We start from the raw sequence: 12,526 nt of genomic DNA on the forward strand, positions 1-12,526 counted from the left end.
ACGTATGGTTGCCTCTCATGAGTCCCCTGCTGGGAGCTGGCCTGCAACCCAGGCATGTGCCCCGACTGGAACAATGAAGACTGTTAAACCTTTAAATTTGGGGCATTCTGAGAAGTGACAAATAATTCATAGTTATAGTTTTAATACGTATTTTTATGAAGAAATAATGAGAATTTTATATGTTTATTATCCATTTGTATTTTTCTCTAGGAACTCTATATTTTTTATATCTGTCCACATTTTTTGGTGTGTTCATCAGTTTCTTAGTGACTAGTAAGATATTTTGTTAATAAAGAAAATTATTCTTTGTCATATATATTGTAAGTAATTTCAACTTATTGATCTTTTGAATTCTGCACAGAAATCTTATATTTTGATATAATCAAGGCCATTAACTTTTTAGTGGCTTTTTTATGTCTGACACAGTATTTCAAAAGAACTTCTTAACTCTTGGCCCCTTTTCAAGTCACCCACGGTCTTCTGCAGGCCTTTGAGGCCCATGGAGAGTCACCAGTTGACAGAAGCAGTAACTACAGTGTAGTGAACACGCAGGAAAAAGAAGGAGCGGAGATGAGAAAATCGGAACAGAAACGCGGGGATGCAGTGACTGACGGGATGCGTGGCCTACAGCGGCACAGAAGGGACAGACGCATCATTGAATTCTCCGTCTCCAGGCCTGGAGGAAGGGGCGTGGCCAAGAATGCCAATGACAGAAGCTATGAGCAGGGGTCAGAGACAGAATCAGGCCAGTAGTTCAGGAGGCCCGGATTTGAAAAGCACCCTACACTGTGGATAAAGTGAAGCAGCATCAGCTGGCTGCTTTGTGCGCTCCGGGAGGGTGCTGAGCTGACCGCGCAGCCACGCGGTGACCCACACAGGGCCGGGTCACGGGAATGGACACAGTGCCTCAGAGAAAAGCGCTGGGGAAACAGAGGGCTCTGTCAAGTGCAGGAAACACAGGACAAGGAGCCACAGTGTAGAGGCAAAACCGTCGACAAAAAGTTGGCGGGGATTCTAGACATTTGTGGGGACCTGGCAACAGGACAGGAAGCAGTGGGTTCTCATTGTTGTCAAATGTCCGGGGAAGTGAAAGGACGAGGTTCGAGGCAGGGCCGGTGTGTGGACGGGTGGCGAAGGGCACCTTCCATCTCCCTGCCTGGGGGCAGAGCCATGTGCTTCACGGAGGTCGAGGGAGGAAGTCCAGACACTTGAGAAATGAATAGTGATGGAGGAAAGAATGCATAAGAGGCACAGGGTGGAAAGTGGGTTTAAAGGAAGGTGAGTGCATTGTTCTCATTTATTTTTTAACAGTAGGGCAGCATCTGGCATTTTTGTAAAGGTGTCTGATCGAAACAGAGTGACGACGAAGCTCCGTGGTGCTGAGAAAACAGACTCTGAGCTGAGAGTGAGGATGCTGCCCAGAGGTGAAGCCACACAGCCCGGAGGGTGAGGAGCGTCCGAGTCCCTTCCACTGGGTCCGCGTCTTAGGTGGTTAACGCTGAAGACCCTGGGCCCCCCTTCATCTGCATCAAGCCCTCCCTGGGCTCCGGTTGCCTGTGGCTTTGATAATTTGAGATTGCTCCGCTACCTACTGCTTTAACATAAGGTCTTTTCGTTTCATTACATTATGCCATGTGAACTACCTTCTAAAAAAGTCCTAGAAATCAGGATTTTTAAACATCATTTCCTACTGTCTTTTCAAAGCGTTTCAGTTACAGGATATTTAAACTTTCTTCTTCACTATTTCTGATTTAGGTGTGGGTCCCAGGTATTCTACTTTTGCCTTTTCTTTTCCTCAGGCACAAACACTTCTACTTCATCAGAATCCTGGCCTGCCGGCCTCATGACTCACCTTGCATATTTAATTGCTTTGAAGGTATTTGTGAGGTCCCCACCATTCTGGAACGTCTGCGATGTTGCTGCTATCATTTTGGCTTTGGATTTAAAAGTGTTCAGGTTAAACACGACTCTTGGCTTGTTGGCATACTGAATTAGCGCCACCTGCAAGGGAGCAGAAGTTCATTAAAGGTTGCGAACTAAGTTATAAATCATTCCTATTTGATCAATATCATAAAAATTGAGCCCTGGCTGGTGTAGCTCAGTGGATTAAGTGTGGGCTGTGAACCAAAGGGTCGCCAGTTTGATTCCCAGTCAGGACACATGCCTGGGTTGCAGGCCAAGTCCCCCAGTGTGTGTGTGGGGGGCACGTGAGAGGTAACCACACATTGATGTTTCTCTCCCTCCCTTCCTCTATCTAAAATAAATAAATAAAATTAGAAAAAATAGAAAGTGCATTTAGACAAAGCTGATGGCTTAAGGGAATTATTTTCAGCCCTGTTTGTAAGAACAGTCATTTTTCTTCCAGTGAAGTAAGTTCTTTGTTAGAGGCTGTGAGTGGCGAGCAGCGCTCGCGGACGAGTGGGCTGAGGTGCTGCTGTGTGTGATCTGGTTCTCGAGAGCGACAGTTGTAAAATTTTAAGCACTGCCCTATAATATTACAATATAGATAAATGTTACAATAAAGTGAATAACAGGAAAAAGTGATATAAATTTTCTAATTAACAATGGGTGTAAACACGAGCATCCATATATGGAAGATGATACACCAATTCAGGAGAATATATGGCAAGCAGAGAATGAGAGTTCAAGACAATCGGTTATGGCTAATAAGCAATACGCTCAATCTGGATGCATTTACTGGATTTCCTCTCATCACACACGCGAGAAGCAAAGACGCTGCCTTTGCACCCGGGACGAATGCCGTTTGAGAGAGTCTGATCGGAGAGGGCGGAGAGGTGGAAGAACGTCTGGACCCGACGCCCGGGCACATAACCCTGACCCTTTACCTCAAGAGGGCCAAACCCTCCCGCTGCTGTCCTGCTCTCAGCCCTGGCAGCACCCCTATGCCGAGGAGTGGGGCTCCCAGTGCTGGGAGTGGCAGTGACGGGTCAGGGTCACAGGGTGAAGGAAGGTGGAGGGCAGAGCCGGGATCTCCGAGGCCCATCGGCTCCTCCCAAACGATGGCGAAAACATGATACTACCGGACCCCTCTCTGCAGGGGACGTTGTAAGGCTTAAGAGGGAGGGAAAGACCGAAAAGAACGCTGAGGCTTTCGAAGTCTAACGGGGGAGTAGATGGTGGCATGTCCCATGAATGGCCCCAGAACGTCGTGTGGGAACAGGGAAGGCCGACACAGGATGTGAGGAGAGGCCGTGCAGCAGGACTTGCAGAAGAGTCACATTTGGGTGATAAGAAGGGTAAAACCATCTCTGGAGAGGAGAAGAGGCATCGGGGCGGGAAGACGAGAAAGGCCATGGACTCCATTCGAGTGACTTGTACATCAAACAGGCCGCGTTACGGGGTCATCCACTCAGAGACGGAGAAGACAGCAGATGCGTGGGGAAGCTTCCCTTTCAAGGGCGTGAACGGAACCGCTCCCCAGAAACCAGGGCCACGCATCGTCTTACTTCACAGGAGTTTCTGCTAAAAGCCCACAGTGAAACCCTCACCGTTTTGGGGGTATAATCTCTTCCTGGCATGGAGAAGCAAGGTCAATGGGGAAAAGTCTAACAATTTTTTGAAAAACTTTATTTGTTTACTTTTAGAGAGGGGGGAGGGTGGGAAAAAGAGAGGGAGAGAAACATCAATGTGTGGTTGCCTCTTGCACGCCCCCTACTGGGGACCTGGCCTGCAACCCAGGCATGTGCCCTGACTGGGAATTGAACCAGGGACCCTTTGGTTCACAGCCTGCGCTCAATCCACTGAACCACACCAGCCAGGGCACAACTTTTTATAACACTGCATAAAAAGGCTGAAAAACAAACTTCAATACAGACGACTGAAAGGCATTTATTGGAAAACATCCCAATACTTGTCAGTCACTGCGGGACACCAGAGCATTGGTGGCAGCCCAAGGACACGCACGGTGACACTGGGAACTGGCTCCTGTGGAGAGCGGGTCAATGCGCTGCCACAAGGAGGACGACCCCTGGAGTGGCAGAGCCGGCGAGGCTACAAAAAACCCCAAAACCAAACGTGACTCAGTTTAATAGAAGCGTGAAGCTTCTGTTCTCGAGTTCCGGCTGTCCATCTCAAAGGACAGAAAAGCAAAGACTCCTTACAACATGGAGAAACGCTCAACATTACTGAAGAGACCTGACTGTATAAAAAGGAGGGTAGACTAGAGTAAAAGACTACAAAATAAATAGCAGAATTATGCTGTGCACAGACTGATTTGTAAAAATACCAGAACTCAAGGAAAACTGTTTAGCAGCAAGGAATAAAGGAAAGAAATTTATTATTAGTCCAGCGGGTATAAAAAAATCATATTGGATTTTAAAACATAGTATAAATTCATGAGTTAGGGGATGAAAAAACAAACCACAGAAGAGGATTAAAGAGGATTAAAATGTTCTATCCCTTATCTGATGCCTGTGCCAGAACTAGAAGTCCAAGTTCAAAGACCAGTACTGGCCAAAGTCACAGACAGAATAACCCGAGGACAGGCTCTGTTTAACTCTCAGGATCACCATTCAATCACGGGGAGGTGGCAAATGCAAATGCTAAGGTCTCATCTCCGACCCGTTACCTCGGGGTAAGGCTGGGTTAATCTATGCATTTGCGCTGTGTCCACACCTGCGTCTTTGTGGGACCTATGTCCAGGCCCTGCACGAACTTTTCCAGGAAGTTCTTCACCGCCTCCCAGGGGTAGATGCTGTTCGACTCGTCACACACCACCACGACATCTATGTAGGATGTGCAGGCTGCCAGGAGAGATGGAGGGAACCGAGTCAGAATCCGCACCATGTGCACACGCGACCGAGCAACACGGAGGTGAGAGACACCCGAGCGACACGCTGATAAACGCCCCCCACCCACTTTGGCGCAAGGCATTGCCCAGACCCTCTGCACCTCCTTCACTTACTCTGCACGGCCGGGGAGAAGCTGGCCAAGTGCTGGAAGTCGGGGCTGATGTCGGAGCACACGCCTGTTGTGTAATACTGGCTCCCGCACTGCTGCGCAAACAGGGGGCCGCACGTCTTCAAAAGAAGGGGAGCAAGGACAGAGCGTGGGAGACGGCTCCGCCCCAGAAACCCAGCCATCGCCTCCGTTCTTCTGCACCCTAGGGGCCGTCATCCCTTGAAATGAACAGGTCACCAACGCCTCTGAGTGACAGCGCGCCCGGCAGACGGAAGTGAGGGCGGGTGACGGGTGTGCTGGGCCGGATGGCAGGCTTGGGGAAGCGGGGCTCTGGGACCTCAGGGATGGGGGTCAGCGTAGGGGGAGCCCACAGGTCACCCAGCACGCTGGGGAAAAGGGGTGCTTCTGTTCCAGGGGACACCCAGGAGGAGAGGAAGAGCAACATTCACTTTCTGTCACTTGGTTGACTGTGTCTCGGGTGCTTCCCGTGAAAAATGAACATCAGTATGCCTCCCATTTGTTTAAGGAGGCTGTGAAGAGTAAATGGGTCTGTAGGTATAAAACACCCAAAACGGTGCTGGGTAAACAGCAAGTCACACGGAACTGTCAGCCAGCACCACTGTCGATGTTATTCATGAACACCCTTCCATGGGGTCTATTCAGCAGAAGCCATAAACTCCTACATCCCAAGGGCCAGGCAGGAGACCTGGAAGAGCACTGGGGGGCAGGTATGGACGGCAAGGGGAGTGAGGAATCAGGCCCCTGGCCCCGCTCAGGGGCCGCCAGATCCCCTGAATCCTCAAGGAGAGTCCGAGGGGACAAATTGTGTCTGAAAGTTCACTGTTTAAAAAAAAAACAACACTCCGTGCTAAGCAAACACAGATGGGGTTCGTGAACGGCCAGTTTGAAACTCTGCTAGAGAGTATTTCTCCGAGGACCCCGTGGACCGCGTGGAGAGACTCCGATGCTGAGTGTGTCCACCCGCCCGGTCCCCAGCCAGCCCTGCTCCGCGCTCCTCCCATGCCAAGGACTCCTGGTGCCGTCCCACGGGAAATATCAGGTTAATATGAAAGTCATTAGATGGAAAAGGAAAAAACCAGTAAGAGAAGTTCAGTCAGGATCTTAAAAAGCAGCTACAAAGTTCACTGTTGAGCTGTGGACTAATTATGAAAACTGAACAGCAGAGTGTGGGCTTGCAAAAGGCAATTGGAAGAGCAAAAGGAAATTTACTGGGCCCGGTTTAATTGCTGGTAGCGTGAAAGAGAAGGCAACAGCTGCAGTCATTTTTCATGCTCAGGGAGCAAAGAAGGCCAGGCTTTCCCTGCAGAACTGGCTCATCCTGCCAATTAGGGGAAGGTCATAACTGATGTGTTTGGCTGTTCACCAAGTCACAGATACCGATTATTGATTCCTATACCCTCGCCCCCGAGCTGATGGTTCTAATCACCTTGAAAAAAATAACTCATGAAGTATTCAAAAAAAAATTTTTTTAAAGCAATGGAAAACAGCATTAAGAAGTTGAAATCAGACTGTGCCAATTGTTAATGCCAGAACGACATTCCTGCCGTAAGCCCAGAATTTAAGCAGGTTCAAAAAAAATGTGATGATTGTCGGTGTTTTCCACATAATTCTTAAGAGTATCTTAAGATTTTTGATTTCTTAGGTATATAAAGAAAACTGGATTTTTTCTTTCTCCTTTTTTTCTTTCTCTCCCACACACCTGTCTCTCCTGCCCGCCCTCCCTTCCTCTCTGCTTGCTGCATGATTAAATTAATCTCTCTAATTCTCTTGCAATTTTACTTTATCTGAAGTTACAGGTTAAAAGTTTTGAAGCACATTCTATGTGAAATCCTTATGTCTCCATATATTTCTCCTCCTGAATGTATTCAATTTTAAAGATAAACAAACAAACCAAAAAAAAGATGAAGGCCACCCTATGATACGGACCCTGGGAGAGCAGAGCATGAAGATTCATCACTACCTTCATCTACGAACTGATGCGACGCGCGTGATGTAAGCCACACCTGATTCACCTGGTGGTACAAAGTCTGTCTGAATGCTAACATCTGCTGGAGAAAGTAGAAGGACATCGCTCAAAACCGAAGCTATTTTCAGGAGAGTGCAGTTATACACATAGGCTTTCAGGTTAGCCTGTCACAGATACAGTGAACGTAAAGTCAAGCTTTCTCAGGCTGCATTAACACCACGGTACAACTGGGCCTGTAAGAGCTGATGGGAACAGGAAGCACAACCGGACTTTTACTTGCCCTTAAACTTTCTTTCACCAGTGTACAATGGTTTTTTTTTTTTTATACAGTCAAATCTTTTCAACAATTTTCTGTATCGTTTCTTTGTTAGTTCTAAGCCCAGAAATTCTCCTCTCTTTCAGAAAATCCCCACTTTCTTCTACTGGTACACATCCACTCTTTAATTCATGTGGAGGTGGATTTGGAGGTGCAGGTCATTAACCACCTGACTGGCCCAGGCCACCTGCTAAGTAAGGCATTCTGTCTCACTGATCTGCGATGTCTTTTCTCAACATTCTGGAAAGCACATGAGAGTAAACACTAACATGAGATAAAATGAGGCGAGCCTTCATTAATATCAGATCAGCCAAAGCTTACAGGCAATGCTTAAACACAATAGTGCCCTTAGCTTCGAGCCCTCCCACTGGAATCAGCACCAGCTCGAGTGCTCCTGGGAGGGAGGTCTGCCTGCAGCCTAGAGCTCCGATGCTATCGACAAAGGCCGGACGCCCTTTCCAAGGGCAAAGAATCCGGGTTCCTCCCGCTCCCCCTTTCCACGACGTTCTGTGGCTGGAACTTTGCTGAGTGTGTTGAGGAGACTCCCCATCCACAGGCTGCCACTTCACAGAGGACAGCCGGGTGGCATGACCGATCGGCAAGCACGCTCCTGAACCCCAAGCTCTCTGTGACCGGCGGGGCGGTGAGAGACGCCGACTTTGTCCCTCCCAGAGAAGCAGTGCATCTGCACAGGAAACACTCACGAGAAATCCTCCGGTGCCCACGTTCCTGGTGAGCGTCAGGCCGAGGCTCATGTTGGTTTTCATCTCGGTGACATTGGGGATGCTTATGGAAGCTATCGAAGGGGAAAAAAGTAAATAGTGACTATTTCCGTACTTATTGAAAGTTATTTTTTAAAAACATCCAAGCCCACTCAGGTGTATTTGTAGGGTTGAATTTAGGGTCACAGAGCCAGACGCTCAGGTAGAAGGTCAAGGGCGGAGAAACCAGAGGCCTTTGGAGACCGCTGCTCACCTGCCCACAGGAGGTGTGTACAGGTGTCTGTTACCAGGGGTGGGGGCTGGAGCGGGCAAAATGGATTGGCGTTTAAATTTAACGTTGGTGAAGTGCCGGCCAAACAAAACACGGCCCAGGACACGGTTTGGCCTCCAGTTTGCCACCCCTACTCTTTTCAAGGTCACGATGACTCTATCTAATGCTTCATCCTGGATCAGGAAAAACACCCGTGAAGTGCTGTGAGATCCTGCTCTGCAGGAGACTCTGGCTCACAGCAACAGCGTGAGATTCTGAAAAGGAAACCCTGAGGCCGGCCCTGTCGAATAATAAACACGTCTCTCCAAGCCCCGCCCTGACATCCAACCAGTGCCGGCCCCCTCCCTGGGCTCATCTGCTCTTATGGGACCCTGCAGCTCTCCTCCCCATCATCCCTGATGCGTGCCACGGTCCCTCAGCCCTCACGCCCCAGGGCGACTGATTTAAAACTCGACTGTCCTGCTCAAGCCTCCGAACTCAGCCCAAGTCCCATCCCTGTCTGTGCACGTGTCCCCTGCAGAAAAGATGATCACACTTGAACTGCAAACTCCTCCCTGTTCACTGAAGGGTCGCTCCAGGGCCCCACTTTGCTTGGTTTCTGGAGAGGGGAGCGGTCTGTCTAGGGTTCACTACCCAGCGCCTTAGCTCCGCCCAGTTACTCTGCTCTCCACTCATGGTCACCCCCTTCTTCCCGCCTCCTTCCCCTGTCCTGACAAACAGGATCATCTTTTCATTAAAAAGATCTTTTCTTAACCCCGCTTAACCCCATCGGACTGTTTTCCTAACTCTCCTCACCACTCAGCTTGTGCAAACCGAAGTCCACCCTCACTCCTCACCCCTGTTCGCCACATACCTGCCCCTCCACACTTCCTCACCTGCGTTCCCCGTCAACCCTGTCAGCTTGTCCTCCAGACAAGATGCAAAATATGACGATATGGAATGCAGGAGGAGAAATAATACAGCTTCTATGTGTACATTTTTATTCTTTTAAATTCAGCACTTTTATTTAGGAAGATAATGTGCCAGGACATGTATATAATTAAAAACAATTATATACAAAGTGTTCAAAAGTTAGAGGTAACATGCAACATGAGGGGTAAGAGAATAAGACCCTTGAGCACCCATGTCTGGTACATGTTTTTAGTACCTACACACGTCATATGTGTTTTCACCACGGTGAGTGTTGAAAATGCCCGCAGAGCCCTGGCCATGATCCCCAACACGCGGCTTAAATAAGATGACCATCTGCATTCGGTGGTCGTGCCCTCCACCTCCAGCGTTTGACACCAGTGACACTTATCCACTTCACTGAAAATGGGCTTACTGAGTCCCCGCGGCCTGCCAGACACTGTGCAGGGCACTGCGTAGACAGAGGGGTGTCAGAGCTCCCCTGCCTGTGCCCAAGTCCCGGTCTCTCCTGGCTTCGAATCTCTCCTTCCCCTAAAAGATCCCCACAGCGCTGCGTCTCCCTGACCCGCACCTCGGTTCTGCACGGCTCCAACTCCCCTCTGCCGAGTCTTCTGATCGGTGAAAATGACCAAACTGAGTAATTTTCACTTGCATCAGGAAGTGCAGGGTAGAAGCGTGACTCATGTAGGTTTTCAGTCACTTTGGGGAACTTTTTGCATTAATAGAAAGCATCTGAGATGTGAGCGGTAAACGGTAATCCCAAAGGTTACAGGTAATTCCCAGCCGTGAACATTTTGACTAGAATGACATCATGTGGACACAGCCCCTCCGAGGTCAGTCCTAGGACTGACATCGCTACACTTTGAGGTTTGTTTGAGGAGAGAGAGGTGTGCGCAGCCTCAGATGTCTGTCAATAATCAGCAAAATAACCCTAAATATCGGGGGGAATTGGTTCGCACTCTGGGGGGGGGGGAGATGGAGGGTCCGGGGGCTGTGGGTCTCCCACACATTGTATCAGATCAGGACTTCAAAGCATGTTGGAAATTTGGATGCAACCGGGCCCCATATAACTGGAAAAAGAGAAATACAGGCGGTCCTGCCTGGTGCCACTCAGTGGGTTGGGCGTTGTCCCCCAAACCAAAAGGTCCCTAGTTTCATTTCCCAGTCCGGGCACAGGCCTGGGTTACAGACCAGGTCCCTGGCTGGGGTGCGCACAGAGGCAACCGATCCATGTTCCCTTACATATCCATGTTTCTCTCTCCCTTCCCCTCTCTCTAAAAATAAATAAATATATAAAATCCTTAAAAAAAAAAAAAAAGAAATACAGGCCAAAAAAAGCCACCTGTATTTCTTTCAGACAGAACTACGATTGGATCTATTATTTTTCAATCGTGTCTGTCACAAGACAGCTTTTGTTATCTGTAAAAAAATCGCGTTGCTCATGAGAACTTACTTTGCAAATTGAGCTTTTCACAGGTCGCAGCGGGCTGACCGACAGGACATCGGTACACGTCTCCCATCCGGTTCTCAGGGAAGCCGCCCCAAGGGGACCCGACCAGCAACCTAAACACAGGATTTTTTTTTCATTAGAGCTGAAATGGTAGCTAATGTTTCTTCAGGGGAAAACTGACCACAAAACCGTGGGAAAACACATTCACCGCAATTTCCGTGTGTGCTTAGTGGACAGCTCTTCTGTGTTCAGCTATAACTGGACCCGTTTCCCTAACCCCAACCCCAACCTCTTGGCTGACCTCGAGGCTGTCTGGCCCCAGCCTCCTGGGAGGTCTCTCCAACATGGAGCTGACCAAGGGAAGCCCGGCGCACGCCACCTACGTCAGCCAAGAATGTCATTTGTGAGTTGTCTAGTAGCTACGTTAATAAACTAAAAAGCCACACATGACATCAAATAATATACTTTAACCCAGTATACCCAAACTAGCATTATTGACGAGTTACTTGACATTTGAGTTGTTCCACAGAAAGTCTCCGAAATTCACGGTGCACTTCGTACTCAGCGCACGCATCCGTAGAGACAGGGAACATTTTGGGTGCTAGTAGCTAGTGGCTGTCTTGCAGACAGTCCCACCCTAAAGAAGGAATCGGTGTTAAATCCAAAAGCAAAAACTCCTGTTTGTCAGGTGCTCTCTGCGCCCTAAGAACTTTCATGGTATTTATGGAGATGAGTTATGGAAATGGCTTTGTGTGGATTGTTTCTGTAAGTGGATCCTTAGCAAAAAAACAAAACAAAAAACAGAACAGCCATGTTTACAGCCAGAACACAGGATACGGGGTCTGCAGCTGGCGCTCACACTCGCCCTCGGGCTGGTTTCACTTCCCTCCGAGCGTCACCAACCAGAGCCCACAGCTTCCCTGCTGGACCGCGCACCGAGCACCCCCCACAGCAGCAAGGACCGGAAGAGTCCAGGTGACCATCTAATTTCTAGAAACTAGAGCAGGGGAGTTACTTGGCAGCTCCAGTTGCCAAGAAGAGCCTTTAATTCAGCATTTTTTCCTCTGTCACAGTTGGGAAGGATTAGATTGTGTAGCCATGATGCTTACATTCCTTCAGGCTCCCTGTGTATAAATACTCTGTCCTTATCAGTGAAACAAGAGCCCCAGGCTACGTGTTGGAGTGGATCGGAGAGCGCGCAGGCACACTTCTGTTTAGGAAACATAGTGATTCTGTTTAAAACACTCGGCAACGCAAACAGTAATTATACAAGCGAATGAAAAGATGTGAAAATGGTCACAGGATAAGGGTGGGTGTCAGCATTCTTAGCCAAGGGGACGGGGGACACAGATCATTCTGAGAGACAGCTCATGGCTCAGGAATACCTTTCTCTGCTTTTTCATCTTATAGAATTATTCTCTACTATTTCATAGAGCGCACTTGAATACTTTAATTCGATTTACGCTGATTAAGGTTAGAGTTGGAAGAGCTTTCTTCTCATGAGCATAGCACTTAGCACGACTTACCTGTTGAAACGTTAACTGTAGACAGGATCACAATGACACCAGGCACATGGGTGAGGTTTTGACAAAGAAATCTAAATGCTGGCTGTCGGTGGGACTCAGCATTTGCTGGCGTGAAGGGAGCGGCTGGCCCGGAAGTGCGATTCACGCCAGCGCATGTCCCTCCCACGCACCAGGCCTCGGAGGGGAGGGAACTTCGGAGGAGACCTCTGTGCTGTGAAACCATCCTTCAGCGTCGTCTGCTCAAGCACTTGGCCTTCTTCCCACAGGGGGACCTGCCACCACGACCTCTGTGATTTTTGAGGGTTGGACACATCTCAAGCACGAGAAAGACACAGGGAGATAGAAGCGCCCCCCCAACACTCGCCTCCCACGCACCTCCCCGAAATGCCGCCTTCAACTCAGGCACGTTCAACGCAGCTCCTCCG

The 12,526-nt window shown here is 49.0% G+C and overlaps 1 protein-coding gene across 1 annotated transcript in view; it reads right to left on the reverse strand.

Moving 5' to 3' along the window:
• Positions 1-12,526, reverse strand: part of ITGA2 (integrin subunit alpha 2) — a 79,864-nt gene that overhangs the window by 41,077 nt on the left and 26,261 nt on the right. The window contains exons 3-7 of the mRNA XM_037145114.2: positions 10,579-10,688; positions 7,928-8,019; positions 4,925-5,039; positions 4,636-4,763; positions 1,853-2,001 (exon numbers count right to left, since the gene is read on the reverse strand). Coding sequence (XP_037001009.2) covers positions 1,853-2,001; positions 4,636-4,763; positions 4,925-5,039; positions 7,928-8,019; positions 10,579-10,688 — 594 coding nt within the window. The remainder of the gene's footprint in view (positions 1-1,852; positions 2,002-4,635; positions 4,764-4,924; positions 5,040-7,927; positions 8,020-10,578; positions 10,689-12,526) is intronic.

Source organism: Artibeus jamaicensis, unplaced genomic scaffold (genome assembly GCF_021234435.1).
Source record: "Artibeus jamaicensis isolate MK-2021 breed Jamaican fruit bat unplaced genomic scaffold, CSHL_Jam_final scaffold_369, whole genome shotgun sequence".
Lineage (NCBI taxonomy): Eukaryota > Metazoa > Chordata > Mammalia > Chiroptera > Phyllostomidae > Artibeus > Artibeus jamaicensis.